This window comes from Tenrec ecaudatus, chromosome 16, assembly GCF_050624435.1.
Source record: "Tenrec ecaudatus isolate mTenEca1 chromosome 16, mTenEca1.hap1, whole genome shotgun sequence".
NCBI classification, from domain to species: domain Eukaryota; kingdom Metazoa; phylum Chordata; class Mammalia; order Afrosoricida; family Tenrecidae; genus Tenrec; species Tenrec ecaudatus.
The window spans coordinates 72,352,866-72,376,572 of NC_134545.1; the positions used below are offsets into that span (position 1 = coordinate 72,352,866).

General features: G+C 38.1%; 1 protein-coding gene and 1 pseudogene across 1 annotated transcript in view; one reads left to right on the plus strand and one right to left on the minus strand.

Annotated features, from left to right (window-relative positions):
* Positions 1-1,082: 1,082 nt before the first annotated feature.
* PTEN (phosphatase and tensin homolog) overlaps positions 1,083-23,707 on the plus strand; it is a gene marked incomplete at its 5' end in the record, with an annotated part of 88,676 nt that continues 66,051 nt past the window's right edge. The window contains one exon of the mRNA XM_075534638.1: positions 1,083-1,908. Coding sequence (XP_075390753.1) covers positions 1,083-1,908 — 826 coding nt within the window. The remainder of the gene's footprint in view (positions 1,909-23,707) is intronic.
* Positions 21,551-22,172, minus strand: LOC142429548 (rRNA-processing protein UTP23 homolog pseudogene; annotated as a pseudogene).

Below are 23,707 nucleotides of genomic sequence, written 5' to 3' on the forward strand. Positions count from 1 at the left end.
TCTGCCTTCGGCCCACCTAGGCGGTTGCTCTGGGTGATTTGAAATTTCTGGGGCGATGCGCTCACCCTCAGGGCACTCGGCTGAGCGCTTTCATTTTTAGGGCAAATAGCCGGGGAAGCGGGAGGTGAAAGAGCCGGCGAAGATAGACGCTGGAGACACAATAGGGGGTTGTTCTTTGTGCTAAGACTGACACCTTGAGGACACCGGGGGTGGAGGCGTGAAGGAGTGGGGACCTCTCGACACAGGCTGTCGCAGCCAAATCCATGCAAAGCTGTGTGATCCGACATCGGGGCCAAAGGAGGGAGACGGCTGGCGGTGCCCGGGAGACCAGTGGGCAGAGGAAGGGGGAGGGGTGTCCTCACTGCAGGGACTGACCTGGCCTGTCCCTAGATACTGTCCAGCGCGGTCACCTGGCCCTTCCACCTGTGCACAGGTAACCTCATATTTGAATCCGTGATACTGCTCAGTGCAGGCGCCTTAGCTTTCATCATGTTTCCCTTCCCTCGGTAGCGGCCCATCCGGGGTCCTGTCGGATTTCAGGGCCGGGCCGCAGCCTGTTCCAGACTCCCCCGCCCCGTTGCTGCAGAAGCAGCGGCGGCAAGTGCAGCTACAGGCGGGCGCCGCCGAACAAGCCCAAGCGAGCCCCGGCAGTCTCACTGGGCATGCTCAGAAGCGCCTGCAGGTTAAGGGTTCTGCGGTCGCACAGGGAGCCGCCGCTTTTACCTCCTCCCAACCGCCTCCGTCTTGCCCAGCCCCCCTTTACACCCCCATCCGCCCACCCCCCAGCCCCGCGCGATCCCGTCCTCCTCCCGTCTCCCTTCGGGCTTCCGAAGCGCCCGGGCTCCCCGCGAGGCGGCGGAGGGGGCGGGCAGACCCGCGGTGATGTGGCGGAACTCTTTGTGCACTGCGGCAGGATACGCGCTTCGGCGCCGCGATACGGCTGCGCTTAGTTCTCTCCTCTCGGAAGCTGCAGCCATGATGGAAGTTTGAGAGTTGAGCCGCTGTGAGGCGAGGCTGGGCTCAGGCGAGGGAGATGAGAGACGGCGGCGGCCGCGGCCCAGAGCCCCTCTCAGCGCCTGTGAGCAGCCGCGGGGGCAGCGCCCTCGGGGAGCCGGCGGGCCGGCCGAGGCGACCGCGGCGGCGTTTCTCGCCTCCTCTCCGTCGCCTCTTCTAACCGTGCAGCCTCTTGCTCGGCTTCTCCCGAAAGGGAAGGTGGAAGCCGTGGGTTCGGGAGGGAGCCGGCTGAGGCGCGGCGGCGGCGGCGGCGGCGGCACCTCCCGCTCCTGGAGCGGGGGGCAGAAGCGGCGGCGGCCGCGGCGGCTGCAGCTCCAGCTCCGGGGAGGGGGTCGGAGTCGCCTGTCACCATTTCCAGGGCTGGGAACGCCGGAGAGTTGGTCTCTCCCCTTCCACTGCCTCCAACACGGCGGCGGCGGCGGCGGCGGCACATCCAGGGACCCGGGCCGGTTTTAAATCTCCCCTCCGCCGCCGCCGCCGCACCCCCTCTGGCCCGGGCTCTGGAGGCCGTCGGGGGAGGCAGCCGATCCGAGGATTATTCGTCTTCTCCCCATTCCGCCGCCGCCGCCGCTGCCAGGCCTCTGGCGACTGAGGAGAAGCAGGCCCAGTCGTTGCAAGCATCCAGCAGCAGCAGCAGCAGCAGCAGCCGCCGCAGCAGCCATTACCCGGCTGCGGTCCAGAGCCAAGCGGCCAGCGAGCGAGGGGCATCCGCGACCGCCAAGTCCAGAGCCATTTCCATCCTGCAGAAGAAGCCCCGGCACCAGCAGCTTCTGCCATCTCTCTCCTCCTTTTTCTTCAGCCACAGGCTCCCAGACATGACAGCCATCATCAAAGAGATCGTTAGCAGAAACAAAAGGAGATACCAAGAGGATGGATTCGACTTAGACTTGACCTGTATCCATTTCTGCGGCTGCTCCTTCTCTGCCTTTCGGGCACTCGCGCTTAGAACGTGGGAGTAGACGGAGGCGAGCGGTTGTCATAGATGGGGCGACCCTCGCGTTGAAGCCCAGTCGGGCTGCTAGAGTGTGTCCCGTGTTTTGTGGCGCTCCTGAAGGTATTCGTCCCTGGGTGTGTGCGGCTAGACGGAACCCTTGCCTGATTGCGAGTGTCAGGACGCCGAGGGGGTTCTAGTCTGTCGGGGCTCTCGTCCTAGGGGGCTATTGTCCTCCCGTTTGCCCAGGAGCCCGTAACGCTGGTCGTGGATTCGTGAGCTCGCGAATCCGGTGCCCCAAATGCACAGAAAAGTCGACGCTTTGAGGTTGAGCACATTTCGATTACATCTTGGCCTAGGCCCCAGATCAAGGGTCTAGATCAGATTAAAATGAAAATTAGGGTTGCACGTACGCATATTGCATCAGAATCTTGCAGTGATTGTTTCTAGCTTCCTGGGTTGCTCGGGTAGATTTCTTTAAAATGTGAATTGTGGGGCTTATTTGCATAACTTAGGAGCGGAATCATGCTCTGGCGATGATCGGGGGCCAGAGTCGGTTTGGACGGGTAAACTAAGTTAATTGCGACTCCCAACCTCATTTAGAAGTTTGAAATCAATGGAGCTGTAATAGACCTTGCGAAGCGCCCTTATAAAATCTTTGTTAAATTTGCCTTCTTCCCTCCCTTCGGGGTGAGATCGGATAGGCCCTGGGATTTGCTGTTGAGTTGCATTTTGTGTTTCCTGTCCCTGTCATTGGTACTAGAATGGAGATGGAGTCGTTTATGATCCCAAATGATAATGCCCTTTGGATTCCAAAGGTATTGTGTGTAGCAAATGGTGATCGTAGAGATTAGACTTCAGTTCTCACATGAAATTTAAGTATCATTGTGGTGCCAGAATTGCTACTTAACCTTATTTAGGTTTCAAGTCCTCTGACACCTATAGGTATCCTTAATTTTGCGGACTTGTATAGAATGTCAAAGTATAATTTACCAGCTACTGTCCAGAACTGCTGTCGAGAGTGCGTTACTTGTTTCAGATTGTAACTAAAATGCTCATGTTTTTTCATCCACCACTACCCTAAATTTACTGAGTCAGCTTGTTGAATAAGACAGAAACCAAGAATTGTAACGGTGTGTAGTTTGCTCCTCTAAAAGTTAGGTCTTTGTACTTCAGAAGATAGTGGTTATCAAACGCCATTAATCTTTGCAGTTTCAGACAAGACAAACTAGTTTTGATTAAGGATGGGGGTAGTTTCCGGCCCCCTCCCAGATGATAAAGTATTCATTTTTCACAGAGATTGAAAGGTAAAGGTAGGCCTTGTGCATAGAGTATGTGAAAATAGATTATTGGCCTGAAATTACTAGTATTTTAGTTTTGTGAAGGCCTCTACTTGGACCAGAAGTTGGATGATGTAAATTGTAGCAGTGAGCAATAGATAAAATGATCTAATTGCATTAGTGTTAATAAGATATTCTTTAAAATTTCTTAGTAAATGTCAGTAATCATTTTGCCTAAAGGAGCAGGAACCTAAGGGGAATAGTTTATTTTTTTGTGAAGAATATGCTTTCTATTTGAAGAGTTTTCTTTCTTTGATTGTTAGCTCTGGACGTAAAGGTGCACAGCGACTTACACGTTTTGTTTTGAAATGAAGATAAATCTCACCCAAGAAGTAACTTTATAACATTAAAAAAGTTTTCTGTTGAGTTAAAAGTAACCTTTTAAAAGAATATTTGGACAGGTTAGAGTATGCATTACTTGAAAAACTTTACTAAGGCTGAATTTGACCACTTACACAAATGGTCATCAATATGGAAAAGTTCTTCTGATTTGTGTCAAAAGGAGTCTACAGTTGGCATGAATTAGTGACATTCATCTAGATTATATGGAACCAAGTTTGTTAAATGCTTTCTTAGTTTTGTGCAAGAAGTTCCCATTCTTAGTCATGAAAATGTATGATAATGACTTAGATTTCTTCCAGAATTGAAAGTGTATTTAGGATGTTTTTACTCTTCCCAGTAGATTTTAATTTGTTAGCAGGGATTTAAGACTTTAAAATGTGAACTTTAAATGTGAACAGTGAGGTGTGATTGGCAAGTTCTCCTTTGATATCAGAGTACGTGACCCTCTACACGTGGAATTTATGCTTAAAGCTTTCTTTAAAATTCTACTTTAGTTAAAGTATACATAGAAAGCAGTATCAAATACTGCATCGAATGACTAATAACACTTAATTTCTAGAGTTGTGGTTTTATTCAGCCAAATGTTAAAATGGAAAAAAAAAAGGCACTAAGGAAAAAGGCAGTGATAGATTTGCTTTTTTGGTAGTTGTAGTCTCAATACTTTAGATATACCAGAGCACTTTGGTTTACTGTAGTGGTGTTCTCGTGTGTGTGTGTGTGTGTGTGTGTGTGTGTGTGTGTGCGCGTGTGAGAGAGAGAATATCAGAATATATGTTTTATGGCCATTGAACATTTTTTCTCTGGTAAATTATAGTATCTAGTTCAACTATCATCCTATTAGCAGTTAAATTTGCTTTATAAAGATCATGATTGTTAGTTTTAGACAACAAAGGTTGGTAATTTTTCATAATCAGCAAGATTAAGGACCATAACTGTTAAATTTTTGTGTGTGCAAAATTGAGTTATTCTGAGGAAATAATTTGTTGGTAGGGCTTTATTCTTAATGTTAGTCTGCAAAGTCTCGCTGAATGCAAGACTGCAGACTATTTAGTGTCTGTAGACTGCCCAAATGTTAGGCTTTTGTTACTTGATAGATGTTTGGTTTTCAGAATGTTATGCTTTGGAGGAATGGTTTGTTACTTGTCAAGAATGCAGTGGTTATTAAAGTTAGCTCTATTGTAGTGTTCTTTTGGGATCAATGATTATTAAATTACCATATTATGAAGTTAAAAAATTTTGAATACTTATATTGTATATTAATTTGCATTTGTTGGGGTATATTTCTTTTCTGAAGAGTATGATTTGGCCACCTAATTGTTATATTGAAATTTACTAACTTTTATTTTCATAAGGCCTACTCAAGAGTAAAGTACATCTGAAAGGAGTAATTTGTAGTTTATATGACTCAATATAAGGAAAAAGGAATTTTATTGCTGTCCATTGTAAAAGTTTGCATAATATAGTCATCAGTGTAGAATTAAAGTATTTACAAAATACTAAATAAATTCTAAATGATTCAGGATCATAAAATATATCAAGAAGTAGCTACCTTAGTTTTAAACTTAATTTTAGAAAGACAGAAAAATGAATTCATGTGTATTAACTATTGAATTTTATCTTAACAACATTGGGAAAAGTAGCTGGAGACATTTATTTTTGTATGCACCAACCAATACATCTACTTTCTTCTAACCGTAATAAATACTCAAACCTCCTAGAGTTAGAAAATTTGGAAGTAGAATTTTCAATTCATATTTTCAGATGGTTTCATTTTGAAATTTATAACCACATGCTGTTTGTTCACTTGATAACTTTCTAATAATTTTAAGTCACTTTATGTGAAGGAATATTCATTATGAAAGATCGATTCTCAAAGTTCGGACATTCATGTTCAATAATCTGTATGTAAATGGTGTTAATCTCAATCTATTTAGGAAGAAAAATGGAGGAGGAAATGCATGTGAAGTCAGTATATAAAGAGAAATTTAGAAATGTGTATGCATATGATAGTTTTTCACTTGTTAGACCTTTTTTAATATTGAAAATATCTCATATTGTCAGAATTTAGCTTCTAGAAGATAATATTCGTAAGAAACTAATTTAATGCCATGTCTGTAGCCATCTTTCTGTTTTATTTCTATCTTTTCTGTAGAGACCATGGGGTTCAAAACTTCTTCTCAGTTGTTTTTTTTTTTTACTCTTACTGCCCCACCTCCCCCATTTTGTTAGATACACTTGATTTTTACAATGGTCATCATTGAAAATTTCATTTTGTAGCTTGAATTCATTAAGAAAAGATGAGCACAGTCAATCATCTGAGACCAAAAGGGCAACATTTGCCCCAAAACAAAAGTTCAGAAATGAGGAAGGACCAGGAAAGAAGCGCAAATGGAAACGGGGAAGTCAGGGAGGAAGTGGAAAGACTGCTGTTACATTGAGGGGATTACAATTAATATCACAAAACAAAATATAGATTTTGAATAGGAAACAAATGTGGACTGTAAACTTTCACCCCAACCACAACAAAATTTTAAAGATAGTGACTTGACATTTGTATCAGTTTGTGAGATTGGGGTCAGTAATAATTCAGTTCTGTTTTACAATTTTTTTCTGTCTGTTACCTTTGAAATGAATGTACTTGTCAGAGATACCAATAATGCTGAGGTTAGAGGAAATAACCTAAATTAATTGCCTTAGTTGAGAAAACTAGTATCCTTAATTCTTGTATGTAGGCCGTACGACTGCCGCAAGTATTCTTTGCTAGATGGTAATACTTTGTTCGATGTTAGATGTTTTGGCCCATGTCTCATTGTTCTCTTTGAGGGCTGAATATATGCATTTGCGAGTGTAAAACATTTTCATTGGTTTGAAAGGGTGACACTAGTATAATTGCTTTACCTTGTCACGTTTCCCCTGGTTTTTCATTTTCTCCCTCTCCCTCCCATTGGTTGCAGAAAGGTTTTAGCAGTGGGTTATTTTAAACTAATTTGCACTAGAATAAGAAATGCTGTTTGCAAGCGATTGTACAACAGGAATAAATAAAAACTAGGGGTAAATTGATTCTGGGTGGGACGTTTTGATTTAGGTCAATATAGGTAAGATAAACGGTCTCCATTTACAGTTTGCCTGAAGAGATGGGTGGTCATTTTCAGGTTTGAGATATATACTTCATTGGAAATGCTGAGACTAGTGACAGATGGGTACTGGTAGCTTTATCCGTGCATGTAGTGTGGAAAAGAAGGCTGTTTGTATTTTACATTGTAGGTGGTTATACATGTAATCTTCTTTAGTCATCACTTCACACATGGACTGTGGATTCTAACTTAGTGTGTGCGTGTACACATACATACATACACATATGCAAATAAATAAAAAGTTAGTCAGCCCTCTACCGTAATGTTTAAAAAAATTTTTTTTTTTACTTTAAGTAAGAGATTACCCTTTTATAACTTTTCAAGTGCGGTTAACTCTATTTAAATTACTTTAAAATGTCAAGTATTGATTTTAGAGCAGCCCTGATGGTATAGTGGTTACTTTGGGCTGCGATCCACAGGGTTGGCAGTTTGAAATCACCAGCAACTCTGGAGGAAGACAGGATTTTCTACTCCCATAAACAGCGACAGTCTCTTGGAAACCCACGGGTTGCTATGAGTCAGCGTTGACTGATAGCAGTGAGTTTAAATGTATATATTGTGTCATTTTGGATTTTAGGGAGGCAGTGTGGCCTCTGGAGCCTGGGTTGGAATCCTGCTTTGGAATTAGTAGTTGGGTGATTTTAAGGAAATTGGGTACCTGCCACATAAAACGGAACTTAAAGAGTAAATGCCATAATATCAGTAAAGCACTCAGCATAGTACCTGATACATGGTAAGCTCCTAATGCCTGCTAGTTGCTGCTTTTGTTAAAATTAAAGCTTGCCCATGAGCGAGAAATTTACTTATAGTTCATTTATGGGAAGAGCAGAGATTGTTGCTGAATTTCCTGTCTTAGGCATGTTAGGAGTTTAGTTGGTTTAAGCTATGAGGGTTTTTAAAAACAGATACACCTTCCAGGACTGCAGAGTGCAACGTGCCTGATTTTGCTGTTTAATTGTAAAGCTCTGCACACTTTCTGTTGCAAGGTTCATGCTCATCAAAAAGTGTTGCTTTGAAATAATGAGGTGAGATGAGAACTTCCTATTTATTAGGACATCATGGAGTGGATTTTTAAAACATCAAATTGTATCAAGGGTATGAAGATCGATCCACTCACATGCCATAGACTCATGTTTTTATTCCGAGTGACCTCACCTTCAGAGGCCATAAAAGCTTTAATGTAAGTTTTGAAAGTTATGTAAACTTTAGCCATGAAGCTATATTTCTGTAGTTAAAGCTCAACGTTTTAGAGGAGTCATACAACTTTGAATGTTAAGTTACATTATTTAATAAAATTCGCACTTAAAATAATCTGGCTGTACATTAATATCGGTGTTCCTCGTGGCACAGTAGTTAAGTGTTTCTGCTGACCAACAAACAGGCTTGCAGTTTGCACTGAGGAAGAAAGATGTGGCAGTCTGCCTTTGCCTCTGTAACGATTACAGTGTGGGAACCCCAGTGGGGCTGTTGCCTCTACTGTGCCCTGTAGGGCCACTGTGAGTTGAAATCGACTAAGGCGATGAGTTAAAATGTTAATATAATACATGTGCTTAATTTAATGTTAAACATCTGTAATACTGAGCCTGGCTTTCACATTTGACCAAGATTTACAATATAATTTTAAGCCATAGAAATGAGAAGATAGAGGTAAAGGATTTTTTCTTCATGTAATTTTTATCAAGTATGGAGAAAGGTAGAATAAGCTTGAGACATGCCCTGTAACAGCCATTAAATGTCCCTAGGGATAACCCTTCCACTGCTTTGGCTGTCCTGGTCTAGCCGAATCCTAGTAGCCTCAACAAGGAATCGTTTGATTTGCAGTGAGTTTGGTGCTTGTTTTTGTGTGTGGCAGAATGATTGACACCTTATCTAACTATATATGACTCCCTGTGATTTTTTAATATAATTTTGTATGCTTTATTAGGTGTAAACTAGTATTAATTCTGGTCCAGAATTAAGTTACAGACTTGAGCTCTGCATTTCCATATCTGGGCAAAGTTGAGTTGTCTAAAACTCATTTTTTTCTTTTCACTTTTAATGCTACACACGTTTTTCCCCCTTTCTTTATATCACAAGCCAAAACTTGCATTTGACTTTTATTTTGCTTGATTTTTGTACATTTTTAGGATAAGCACTATTAGGTTTTCTCCCCTTTTGTAGTAATTGCAAGGACTGTGTTCTGCTAATTTTATATGTGCAGTATTTTGGTATTGTTAGGAATGTGTTATTTGAGTCAGGTATTAAGTCGTATGTATTCTCAAAGTGATTTATAAACATAGCATCTATGCATCTTTAAAATGGCAAATTATTTTTCGAATACTCTAATCCGAATTGATTGGAGATGAAATGATAAAGAATTGAAAACTTTTTACAGTATATGAAAGGAAGTCTGGGAAGATAAAGTTAAGCCTGATTTTAAGTGTTTCTCTTTTTTACTGTTTTATGAATTACTTTATAGAATACCTAGCCTTCCTCTCCCACCAACAAATATGAAAATGATGATTTACCAGGGTTAATTTGGCCATGTTCTAAATATTTTGTTTAAATCATTTTATTGGGGGCTCATACAACTCCCATCACAATCCATACATACAAAGCACATTTGTACCTTCCTTGCCCTCATCATTCTCAAAACATTTGCTCTCCACTTAACCCCCTGGCATCAGCTCTTCATTTCCCCCCCTCCCTCCCTGTGCCCCCCTCCCTCATGAACCCTTGATAATTTATGAATTATTATTTTGTCATGTTCTAAAATTCATTCTACATTTTGTCTTAATTATGTAAGATGTGAGGGCTTGAGTCAAAAGTTATTTTTAAAAAACCTGTCTATTTTGATGAACACAGCCTGTTCTCATGAGATTTTGCAAAGATAAAAAGGGGCAACTATTACTTTGCTCATTTTTATTATTATTTTTTCAATTTCAGTATCAGTAACTTAAAGACTAAAACAAAATTAACTACAAAGTTAGATGCGTGTTTTTTGTTAACCTGATGCAGTATTCTTGTAGCCTTACATAGTGGTTCTCCACCTTTTGGAAGCCGTCAGAATAGCCTGGAAGGTTGGTTAAACCACAGGTCGAATGGCTCACTCCTAACGGTTCTGATTCAGTTTAGATCTGGGTTCGGGCTCTCGAGTTTGTGCTTTCTTTTGTTTTTGGAAGTTGAGAAAGACTGTATTGAGGCCAGGCAAGAACTCCCGGGAGGGAAGGGAGTGCAGAGAAGGATGGGGGTGCATCTTGAGCCCCCGGGTGGGTTTCCAAGACCCAGCGACTTAGGTCAGGGAAATCACTGAGTTTGTGCTTTTTAACAAGTTCTCAAGTGATGCTACCGCTGCTGATCTGGGGACCACACTTTGGGGAACTATTGTATTCTCTCCCATGTAAGCAGATCCTAAATGTTTTTCTGCTTTAGGTTAATCAATCTAAAAACAAAACAACATTCACTGTTAGCAAGTCAATACTGATGCCCTGTGGGTTTCCAAGGTGCTAACTGTTCCTGGGAGTAGAAAGCCCAGTGCTCCTCCCACAGAGCGGCTGGTGGTTTTGAACTGCTGACCATGTGTATCACAGCCCAAAGTGTAATCCCTACACCACCAGGGCTGCTTTAGGTGAATAGCATTCATACATTATCTTTCTTGATCTATAAACACTAAATAGGTCAGCATGGCAAATGTTATCGTAACTGTATAGGTAGGCAATAAGTTTACAAAAAGAATGGCTGTGTGGTGGAATGAATGGAAGGAATATAGGCTTGGGAGTTAGCTAGATCTAAAGTCTGTAGTTTACACCCTTGCATAGCCATTGATTAGCTACGTACTAAAGGATACACTAATTCTTAGTGATTCTCAATTTCCCATCTCTAACACGTGGGTGAAGACCCTTGTATGGTGGTGGCTTAGGTTTGCTAGAGGCATAGTTTGTGTTTTTTGCTTTTAAAGATCATTCTTTGTTAACTGGAGTGATTCTGCTGCACCTTATATCCTCTGGAGACATTTGTATTTGTCTGTACAAATAAAAGGCAAGACAATACTGGCCTCTAGCAGGTAGATTCCAGGGATATTGCTAACATTCAACAATGCACAGGACAGCCCTCCACTTCAAAGAATTACCTGGCCCAATATACCAGTACTTCCATCGTTGAGAAATCTTGGCTTAGAGCATTAAAATATCTAGTACATAATAAAGTAATATAGACTACGATGAAAGTCTTCCCTTTATGGGTTGTGGTGCATACAGATTACTAAAATATGGATGCTGACTTAGAATCCAATTTTACGGATTGCTGCTAGGCCAGTATTTATAAGAATTTTGTCCACAAAAAGTATCAATAGTCGCAAAAAAGTTTCATTTGAAAAGGACTCGGGTTATTTGGCTGATGGTGAAAGTTGCCTTGAACTTTGGTTAGAAAAGGCTGAAAATGTTTTCAGTGAATATTTGTAGGTATAATGCACTGTTAGGTGGTCTTCAGGAGGATGTTACATAGAACTGCACTACGCCTCTTAACAGGATGGACATATGGTTTGCTAAAAGCGCCTTTTTTATTCTTCCCATTTTAATTTTGCCAGTAGTGTTTAAAGTAACCCTTATTTCCTCTAATTATGTAGCTATCTGGCTATGGAGAGTTACTGTGCTCCTAGGGTTGTCTAGTGCATTCTTTAACCTGATACATTTTTATTCTAAATCTGTTTTAGATGTAGTCAGAAATGGTGACATTGAAAGTGGTGGCCTAAAATGGCAAATTTCTGACCAGTTTTAGAAACTTCTAAAATCTTCCCAGGTCAAGGAAGCTTATTCTAGGAATTACCTAATGCTTGTTATCACTGCCCTTTTCCAAACCCTAGATTTTGTGTCAGCCTGTTGAACTAAATGCTGTTTCTCTAAAATCTCATTTTAATGAGTTTTTAGGAAAAAAAATGATATGGAAGTTTAGATTATTAGTCTAGGGATAGGAAGATAGGTAGTTTTAGTGGATTATTGCCTTTTATTATTATTTTTTAAGAGCAAGCATAATTATGAAAGTGTTCTAGGAATAGATTGTTTTGATTTTTTTGTTTGCTTAATTCTACAGCTTACTTTACCTCTCATTTTGCATACAGAATAAAATGCCAAAATCTTATTTTTGAAATTCTTAAGATGCTTAAGCAGTGATTGAGCTTAATGGATTCTTTCTTTTTTTAATCATTTTATTGGGGCTCACACAATTCTTATCACTATCCATACATACATCCATTGTGTCAAACGCATATGTACATTTGTTGCCATTGTCATTCTCAAAATATTTGCCTTGCGCTTAATGGATTCTTTCTGAGATTTATATGGAGGTATTTGGAGATACTGATAAATGTTTTAAAACCAAGAGTAATCAGGTGATAGCTTTAGTTTGTATAAGAAGAACCATTAGTCATTCATTGCTGTAATTTAGTTGAATTAAGACTTATGGTGCCTATTTTAGTATATTAATAGAAAGTTCCATATGCTCACTAGAAGATTTTTATAACAATGTGGCTTATTAAAGAAAGAATTAAAAAAAAATACCCAATTTTCCTATTTCTCAACACCTTTATACTTCCATATTACTAGCTCTCAAATTTGCTCAAAAAGTGTACTTTCAAATCTAGTTGATTGTAGTAAATTCAAACGTGTTCATTTTCCATAGCAGTTAATAGTTGCATTAATTATATCAAATGATGATATCATCAGTAATATTTAATCATTGCCTGTAATTATACGTTAAGCTTGTTTTCTACTTTCTGATTAATATTTTTTCTATTTTCTGATTTTATAAAGAGTATGTAAGATGGCCTATATACTAGAAAAGATTTTGATTCACAAAACCATAATCTGAAATATTGAAGGCTTATATCTCCTCCCATTCACTTGTTAGAAAACTTGTATTTTTTGAAATTATTTATTTAAGTTAGACAAAATAGTTGTAGAAGTTCTTTTGATAATGCCAATGTTACTGTTGTAGGAATGCTATGTTGAAATTGAAGTTGATACAGAGATTACTTGAGTAGGGCGTCACATTTTATAGCAAAGCGGCTATAGTCCTTTCCTTTCTTTAAAAGGAAAGGGCATTGCTGTTCCCTTGAGCATATTTTGAATGACAGATTTGTGTTTGTCTTATTGTCTAGGCAGCTGGCGATATTAACTGATGGTTTGTTGTGTAATTGCATTTATGGCCAATACTAGTTTTTATTAGCAAAATTGCCTTTGCTAGTTTATTTCAGATATTTTTAAGTGTCAGATAGTAAAAGAGGGAAATAGCCTTATTAGCTAAATGATAACTCATTATCAATAAAATGTGTTAATTTTTACTCTTTAGAACAAAATGTATTGCGATAGAAACATTAAACAAAATTGTTTTTCAGAGTAGCATTTTCCCAAATAAAATAAATTTGCTCGAACTCTTAAATTGAAGGAGATTTTAATTTAGGTGTACCTTCTATATTTTGGGTGCTGGTGAAAACTTGATGATGGCAAAAATAGTTTATGAGAGTATGCATGTGTGTTTTTTGAAAACCCAGGAACAATCTAGTATCCGAATAGTGTTCATACTCTAGTTATAGGAAATCTATATACAATAACGTAGTACATTGATAGTATGAAGAGGTTTTACACCCCGAATTCCTGTCAGATGTTTCAAGATTATATGTAGTAGTACTTTAAAGTATGCCACAGTGCAGGTCAGTAAGGTATTTGGATTCTTTTTAATGCTGAAAAGGTCACACAGATTGTGATTACTGTGTAGTGTCCAAGAACTAAGGCCTGCCATCTGTTACTCAAACATAGGAAGAAACTAAGATAAACTAGTCATACAGTGGTTTGACACCACTTCTTTTGGAATCCTCTATTAATTATGCTTTATTGAAATTAATATCCAATTTTATGTTTTATAAAAATGACACCTAATAGTTTATATTGTAATTAATATTTTGTTAAAATATAGACATACATGTTGATAACTAAAGATTATGCAATGAAAACCCTGTCTTGTAGTCATTCTGTTTTTAGTAGATTGTTTGGGTATTGTAATGGAAGCTTCATATTTTAACTTAGGATATTTATATATGATACTGATATTTTCAAATTGTAGTTTCCCTAAATGTTGATAAATCAGAGAATTAATTACTGGAGAATTTTAGGAAACTGATTTACTGTAAATTACTTAAAAATTTACTTTAAGCTTTGTTCAGACTGCCGGCTTTCTTCACTTATACCTTGATTATTTCTTGCCTATATTCTGGAAATTGAACTTCTCCATTTGAAATTCTGTTGGCATTTTGAGCCACTGTAGAATTTTTCTTTAACTTCCTTTTCTTTTCACCCCAAGGTGAATGGTTGGCTTATTGAAGTTCCATGTTGTTTTCCTTAGTTTCTATCTAGTTGATTTAGACTCAGTCGAAGTTTGTAAAAATTGTATGCTGCGCTTAGTAGGATCAGATAATTAAAAAAATTTTTTTATGTTGACATAGTTTTCTCTGTCTCCCCCGCCCCCCTACTTTGTTGCCAAATGATACTTTGCAGTATTAGAGCAAGTAATTATAAATGAATTCTGGTATGTATACTTCCATATTTTAAAATCCACATATATTTCTAGTTCATGTTACCTTTCTTTACAAAAATGCTGAGTTTAAGGAAAACTGGTTGCTAGCTGGAAAATAAAAGTCCTTTTTCAAATGATTCTGTGATTCACAGTATGAACTGGAGTTTTATTGTTTTATATTAGAGCTAAATATAAAAGGACGACTGACATACTCTTGATGTGAAGCTTTTCCTTATGAAAATGGTTTCAAGTCACAAGATTTTCTGTGAAAGTTACATTTTTATTATGTGAAGTAAATTTAAATATTTTTAGTTACAATTGAATTACTAAGGAAAACCCTACTTGATAGACATATTTGTATTAGAACTTTAGTCTTTGTGTACCTTTTGCATAATAGGCTTTGATTATTACTGTATTAGTGCATGGTTGAGTCTAAAAGATTAATAGAGTTGGAAATCTTAGAACCTCTTTTACAAAATAGAGTTTTGCTAATTGTGAGTGAATTGGCACCAAATTTTACGGTTCCTTTATTTTCAAACTCTGATATTTATAGCCCTGAGCTTCTTTGCACGTCACTGGTTTTGTCTTTTTGTGTTAAAAGTAACCTTAGGTTTTTTGCATGTTATAGTGTAGCCACAAATGTGTTTTATCTAATGACTTCTGTTAAAATAAATGATAAAGGTATAACTTTTATACTGGAATGATAATTTACAATTAACTTGCTCTACCATTGAATACAAAGATTAGAATTTTAATGACATTTTCTTACGCATTTAAGCAGTGCTGATTTGATTTAATCTCAATATTAAATTTAACATTCTTTATTGTCCCTTATAATTTTACTGTAGGAAACTGAGCATTCAGTTTAGTTCAGGTATATTTAATGCAGTTCAAGTATATTTAAGACTGAAGTCTTTGAAAGCTGTTATGTAATGATATCCATATTTTGTTTGATTTGTCATTAGTGGTCAATCCTAGATGTATTTTTAAGTGGGAGCAAAACTGTGTGTGTGCGTGTGTGTGTGTGTGTGTGTGTGTCCGTTCACAGCAGCAGAGTTCTGAAACAGGAAACCAGTCTTATCATGTTCATGCAGAAACCTCCGAAGAAGGTAATTGTTTGGTATCTCGTTAAAACCAGTTAGTTGGGTAACTTAAATTTTTAAATGTTCACAGATGTAAGATACCTTATTTCATAATAAACTACTTTGAAGAAAAGTTTATTAGATTATTTCAGGGAGCTAATATTTCCCTCAACTAAGTACACTAAGTAAATTACAATTTGGAGTTTAGATTTTGCTAGCATTACTAGAGACTTGTTAAGCTATTTTTTCCATGTTTTAATTTGCATAAATGAAACAATTAAAATATATATTTAGTTGAGTTTAATTAGTACTTAATATTAACTTCATTATCATGGACAGATATGTTTAAAAAATAAGTATGTTTGGCTTTAAATGCTTTTCCAATAATTCTTAAATTTAAATAGTTTTTTAAAGAAAATTTCTCTTTCACATGTTAGTGGAAGTTATCTTCTATCAGTATACACATATACATATGAGCACATGTCAGTGTACATGTGCATGTAGTTGTGATCAGTGTTTCATTTTGTTCTGTGGTCCAGTTTTTCATATTATTTTTCTGTGTCAATTGGTGCTTGTCCCTTTAAAAACTATCTAGGTAATAGGCTATCAGACTGAATACCATTGTTTGCTTATGGCATCATTGTTAGGGCTTCTATTTTTTTTCTTTTTAAGTAGCAGTATATGAATATCTTTGCATAGTCGTTGTTTATTGGAGTGTATTACTAGAGCAGTGTTACTAGATTCAAAGGTGCAGCAGTTTCACAGCTCCTTGATTAGAGACTAGATTTCTTGCCTAGGTGCTGCTAGGAAGATGAATTGTTAGCAGTTATTAATGTTATCTTTGAAGAGTGAGATGTTCCATTTTAGGAAGTGAGATGTATAATTACATTTTAAGCAGAATTGTGGGTATACTTTTTAGTCACGAAAAGTTCTTACAGCTTCAAAAAGCGATAAAGACGTGGATTTAGAAATATTTAGAGAAGTAAAAAAACAGCGTTCATAGATTATTGGGCAGTTAATTTTTCGTTTTGGTTTAGCACTTTAGTAGATGACTAAAAAATTAAAAGGAACCTTTTATACAAAAAATTACATTAAAGTAAATATGAGTTCATGACTATACTAGAGTTCCATGTATAACTTTTAAAATAAAAATACCACATTGAATTGTCTTATAGCTTAGACATTTAAGCGACATTTCTAATTCATACTGCCATTCACTGAGTTGATTCTGAGTAGTAGTGTCTGTACCTAGCTAAGGCTATAAATCTGGGTTGGTTTGAACTGCCACCCTTGTTAGCAGTCCAATACTTATAAGGCAGTGCCACCGGGGCTCCTGTCTTAGTTTCATACAATCTGTAAAATAATGATGCCTGTCTTATAATGTAGCATGTCCTGCAGTTTTGTAGATTACAAGATCTTTTAAGATACTTGATTCTTGAAACAACCCCTAGAATAGTGACAGCAAGTGGTATTGGCATGATTTTACAGAAAAGAAACTATTTGAGGCTCAGATCAGTTAACGTAGCAGAAGTTATAAGATTTTTAGTTTCAAAACTGGGTGTGGAATATTGGTTTCTGTATTCTATGAGGAAATGCATCAAGTGTTTATAGGGTTTAGTCCATAGTTAGTATTTTTAATTTCCTTTTAATTCTACGGTGCTAGCTTTTCCTTCTTCATCCTTACAGCCACTTGTGTGTGTGTGTGTGTGTGTGTGTGTGTGTATTCTTCCCCTTAATACAGGTGTCCTCAAACTACGGCCTGCGGGCCACATGCGCTCCACCGAGGACATTTATCCGGCCTGCCCGGTGTTTTTGCCCTGTTATGTGCAGTGTGCATAGGAATTTGTTCATAGTTTCTTTTTAAACTAGAGTCCGGCCCTCCAACGGGTCTGAGGGACAGTAAACTGGCCCTCTGTTTATAAAGTTTGATTACCCCTTGCCTTAATATTTCTGTAGTTCAAGATTTTCCACCTCTGTACCCACACCCATTTGCCTCCTTTTTTTTGGGCTGCATCGATTGTGTGTTAATGATTGTATATGTTTTTTATTTTAGGGTAAATTGTTTCTAAATAATGAAAATTAAAGCTTTATGAACTGGACAATTGAAGGAAATTTTGTTTTATATTTTCCTCCAGAGAAAATCAGATTTAGAAATCAGCCCATCATCACTATCCAGTATAATTAAGGAAAGATTAAAATCTAGTAAAAAATAGCAAATCTTTCATTAAATGAGAAACTATGGAAGGCCGTGTAAGTGGCTGGAACTTAAAAACATGCTTTTAGTAGAAAAGTTGACAATATGTATATAACTGTGACATACTTGGAAAGTATATTTTAAATATAAAATTAAATTTTGATGAAAGAAATATAAACTTGGTATAGTTATGAATCAATGGCTGAATTTATTTTTCCCTTCAAATGAGCCTTTGCTTTCCTTTTGGTTTAAAGCACTGCCAGGAAGGAAAAAAAGCTCCAGAAATTCTTGGGAAATAAAGTTAAGTGAAGTCCTGGTATTTGCTAACTTGCTTTCGATTCCTGTTGTCTCTGGGTTGTTAACCGTCTGACTGTAGTCATTCCTTTGTATACTTAACACTGCATTTTTGTGTATGAGTAGTTTAGGGATAAACATACCTGAATGTTTATTGTATTGAACCTTACAAAGATATGCATATTATATAAAGGAGGCTGATTGGCACAGTGGTTAAAATGGTTAAAGTGCTTGCCTACCAACTGAGAAGTTAGTGTTTTGAACTTACCAGCCAAATCCTCGGGAGAAAGATGTGGCATTTTGCTTTTGTAAAAATTTTAGAGCATTGGAAATTTTATTAGGGCAGCTCTGCTCTGCCCAATAGGGGTGCTATGAGTCAGAATAGACTTGCTGGCAATAAGTTTGGGGTTTTGTTGTTTTGTTTATACTGTATTTAAAAATCATGGTCAATAAGCTCCATTAATTTAGGCTAAAATAAAAATTTGAGGTGAGGAAGACATATTGTTTAGTTTTCCAGAAGATGTTTTGTTGAGACTTGGAACATGTTATTTAGTGTTTTAAGTTATGACTGGATGCTTTGATTAAGCAATAAAATTTATTTATCTCATAAAGTAGCCATGTTGTTTTAAAGATCTACCTTATCAGCTGTCTTCTACATTAAATTGGCTTTGCTAGATAGACTATAGAAATTAGTTAACATTGTTTTCTTTTGGATATGATAAGAGTAGTGCTAAGAAATGTGGAATAGGGAACCAGTGGAGAGGCATGAGGCGCCGGCCCCAGTTCCAAGTACTACGTGGATACCTGCCCTTCCCCCCAGGAGAATTTATTCAGAGGATAGCACTGAATCTGCAGCTCCTGGAGAGGGACTTATCTGATTGGAGCACACGGCATATGATGACGGGGGAGGAGGAGAGAGTGGAGCACATCCTGGCCCACCAGGTCTTGAGGACGATGCTCCCGCTCAGAGCAGCCAGCCAGTCCACAGAGAGGACCACATGGCCGGCCCTCTATGAGACACGACATCCCTCACTGACCGATAGCCCTACAGGGGACAACACCGGAGACACAGTGTGGGAATTACTCCCATTTTGATTCCACCACAACGAGGCAAAACAGTAAGGGGTGCAACAGAACAGCAAGGAAACTGAGCTGTGAGGTCCCTAGGGAATGCCAAAATGGACTTTGGGGCCAGGGCTTGGTGCCCCAACAGACTGGACTGGAAAACACTCCTAAAGGCCAACAAACAAACAGTCCTTGAACTAACTACAAAAAAAGAGAAAAGTTTCTTTTAACACCTGGATCAAGATTTGATTGTTTATATATAATGATGAAACTAGTCAGTATCTAATTGTATGTGTAAATTATATCTCAGTTGAAAAATAAAAATCTGAACTCAAATGTGACCCACTCCACCCCACTTTGCTTCCATCACTTTTGAATGGCAGTAACCCTTCAGTGCAGAGTAGAACTGCTCCCTAGAGTCTTGGCACTGTAAGTGTTTCAGGGAACAGAAAACCTGATCTTTTCTTCCTGGGACTAGTTTTTGAGTTCACACTGCTGACTCTGTGGTTGTCAGTCCAACTTGCTAAGAACAAACCACACCCCTGGGCTCCTTGCACAGATGGGCAGATCGTCCACGGGTCTTAGACCTCATGGAGTTGCTGTGACCACCTAGCCCAGGCAAGAAGGAAAAGTGCCTTGTATGCATTTCTTCCACCTCTTTCTCTCTTTTTAATTGTCTTTCCTTATTGCAGCTATAGTTGCCACTAATCTTGGAAAGAAGTGGTGTTTTTTGTTTTGGGGATATTTTACGCTAGGCTGTACGTTAAAATAAATTCTTAAAAGGACAAATTAATATTGTAAATAATGTATAGTTAGAGCTTCTTATACACTGGAGTTCTCTAGAAGGATTGGGTTTATTAGTTCTGGTGGGCTCTGACGGCAGAGGGCTGTACCATTTGTTCAATTATTGAAAAACAACTGTGTTCCAGGCATCAGTCGTACATTAACTAGTTTAATCTTTTTAATAACCCCATGTGAGCGGAGATTTTATTAACCCTAGGAAGCTAAAGCACAAGTAGAATTTGATAGCTTGTCCAAGGTCATCCAGTAAGGGATGCTGGGTAACTTCACTATAGATTGGTACCTAACCATTATGCAGCACTGCCTGTAAAACTCAATACGGGTAGTTGCCAAGTTGGCGCTTGATATCTTTAAATCATTAAATCTCACTTTATTATTAAATGCTTGTTTAGATTAATAGCCGGTTTGTGAAAGTTAAAATTTGTGTGTCTGTGAGAAATCTTTCATCTTTTTTCTTTTTCTTAAGTGCCTCACTTAATCTTACATGCTTTAAATTACCTAAAAATATTTATCAGAAAAAATTATCAGAATTGTAATATGGAAAAACAAATGGTGGATTTGAAAGATTTTGTCTCTTAATATAACTTAAGTTTCTAATAATTTATTTGCTTACATCTCTAACTTCAATAATTAAAGTATGTATTGGTATAATTCTTGGCATAAGAACTGTTTGATTTAAAATTCAGTACTGAGATCACTGACATAGCAGTTTTGGAAGTTCCAGTAGATTTTTGTGTTCATCTCTTGATATTTTAACGCTTGAGTTACTTTTACTTGAGCCTTTTTCTATGGAGAATTTATTATTAATATGGAAATAAATCAGTATTCTCTTGTGAGATAGCATGCTGTGAAAAACTTGGGCTTTGAAATCATACTCGGGAATGAATCATAGCAATGTTTATTGACTTTAGTAGCTTGGTCAAATTACTCAGTCATTTTGACCCTCAGTTTCTTTATAAAATGGCAATTGCCTCATGTGATTGTTAGAATTAAACGAGAAAGAATTTGTTCCAGAGACACTAGCTTTATATACCTTTTAAATATATGATGGTGCCAAGGTGCTGGGTAAAATCTCAAACTGATTGGGAAGGGGAGAATCTGAGGGAAGTGGAGCTTTAAAATGATTGTATTCCTTGGTAGGAACTGAGCCATTGATTGTTGCTATTTATCAGGATCCCATAGGTCCTAATTAAGTTGAAATCTAACATGGCTTTCCTAGAAATGAACCCAATCCCCCACCAGTCCCAGACTCCATATAGGTTTTTATATGAGTAGCATTGACTGCCTCCCCCACCCCCTTCCTTAATGCCTTATGTATGTCTGTAGTAGCCTGTGTCCTGCTTGGAATGTTCTGACTGCTCTTGCTTCTGCCTCTGCTGTTGATGTCTGCTTAACATCTCAAAGAATCATCTATAACATGCTACCACCTCTGAAGTTTTTTCTGTGCCCACATAGAATGTATTACATCTTGAATGTAATAGAGTATTTGGCAGAGTTACAGATCTGTGTTTCTTTCTAGGGAACTTGAAGATTTTTTTTTTTGAAGACAGTGTTCTATACTTTCTTAGCCTTTATGGCTCAGTGTCTCTTGCACAGAATGACCAATATTTAGAATAATTAAGTGAATGAAGGAGTGTGTGTGTAAAAAGCAACCGGTTGTATTGAGTCAAGTTGCAGTGACTCATGTGGGTCAGTAGAATTATGCCCTATATAAATTTTTCCCCCCAGTTCACTCTTATTTTACAAATAATTGTAGGCAGAGAACTTATGGGCCCATGCCCCTTTATAACGTCTATCTTTTATGACAATCACTTCCACAACTTGAAATTATTATTATTTTCTTTACATTCGAAAGTCTTAAAGAATCCACAGCAGTTGTTCCCCTTCTGTTTTCCAGAAAGCACTTTTTGGGAGGTATTTTTATCCTGGATTCTTTTTCCTTTCTTTTCAGAAGCAAACGGTGGTTTTGTATCTTGTGTGTTTTTCTTTTTCTTCAGACAGCTAAGAGGATTGGGACCACTGATTTTTCCCCCCATCCCCCCTTTTTTACGCTTTTTCCTCTTCTGCTCAGGCTCCTTTGGTAGCCCTGTTTGCTAGCCGTGTTTGGGTGCTTTGTCTCTCATGCTGGAGACCAGCTGACCTGCCTTAACTGCTTTAACAAAGGAAACTGTTTTAGGAGAAAGTTTGTCCAGGACCATCGAGTTCTAACAAACAGGAGAGGAATTCTAGGCCTTTTATTGAATTTTCACAAATTCTAATCCTGTGTTGTCACAAAATAATGATGAGGTTTTCCCTCCACCGACCATGGAAAAGTGGGCATTCAGGTCCACTCACTGCATTCTTGAAATGGGAACAATGTCGAACTTGGCATTTTTGTGCAATCAGTTTTGTCCCCTATAATTCCTTTCCCAGCATTTCTAACTCCTTTAACACACCAATTTACTACCTTCACAGTACCTTCTGTACTTTGACCTCTTCTCCAGGCATTTCACAACTCCATTCTTCTGGTTAAGAGTTCCCACCACAGGATTGCCATGTATTTGTCATTAAAAGCAGTCCTTTGTCTCAGGTCTGAATTATTATGACTGGGCGGAAGTGTTGTCTTTACCTTTATCCTTGCGGCTTCCTATTCTTACTAGGTTAGGTTCTTTCTTAATTGTTCCCACACTTAATGAAGTTGGAGTGCATCAAACCTGCCTTCTCTGGGGCAGGGAACTTTGCAACTATCCAATAGTTTTCAGTGGCTGAATTTTTAGAAGTAGATTGTCAGGGTTGTCTTCCAAGGTCTTCTGGTTGGACTGGAAACTCTAACCTTTTGATTAGTATGTTTAGCTGTTTGTTACACTCCATCTATCCATGCATAGTAAGATGTTGAATTTGTATTAATAAGCCCTTGAAATCTTTGCTGATTAGTATTCATATCCTGTAACGATACATATGAATCTTGTGCTGGTTAAAGTGACCACATTTAATGGGGCTCTTATACTTAGGGTATAAAGGTGGTAGGACTAAATGAGAAAGTATTTGGTCCACAGACACTAGCTTTCTATACCTTTTTAACTTACGCTGATGCCAAGGTGCTGGGTAAAATCTCAGACGGTGATCGAGAAGGGAAGAATCTGAGGGAAGTGGAGCCTTTCAGATTCCTAGAATGAAAAATCTGGCATTCTCCGCCATTAATAGTTTTGCTTAAGTTAGTTTGTTAGTAGTCATCACAAGTACTTTAATAAAATGTGATTCGCTGGTGTCCTGCTCAGAAAAACTTGGATGATTTTATTTTACATTTTTGACCAAAACTTGTAACTTCCTTGGCTAGGAATTCCACATCAGTGGTAGCTATTTTGGTTTCTCTGCCTAATGGCAGTGGGTTTGGTTTGGTTTTGGTTACTGCTGTTGGTTGGTGTGCATTAGGTTTTCCTGTTGGTTACTTCCTATTTTCCTTCATTTATGCTTTAAGGTAGGGTTAAAAAAGAATATATCCTCTCAGGAATTGCTCCAGTTATAGACTTGGCTTGAACCTCTACAGTCTCCTGCTCTCCCTCCCCTCTTGACTGGACATAACAACCCTAAATATTTTTAGGCGGAGCTGCTTCCTTAAGTGAAATTGTGTGAACATTAATATTTTTTATTTTTAAAATTATAAATCTAATCATTCCTTTGGTGTCATTTCCACATAAGAACCTTTTGAAGTTGGGAGTGATTTTGTGTGTTCTTAAAATGACAAAAATTGTTCTTGGTTCACCATAAATGCTATTCTAAACCTTAGGTGTTATTAATATTATTATACCTTTTGGGGGGCAGAAGTTAAATCATTTCTTTGAAACTACATACGGAGCTGGTTCTAAGTCATAGGACAAGGCAATATTTTGTCATGACCCTTTGTAAATAGACTTTGAGATAATTATAAAACATGTAATTTTAATAGAAACAGTGTCAAGTGCATTATAACAAAAATAGAAAATTCA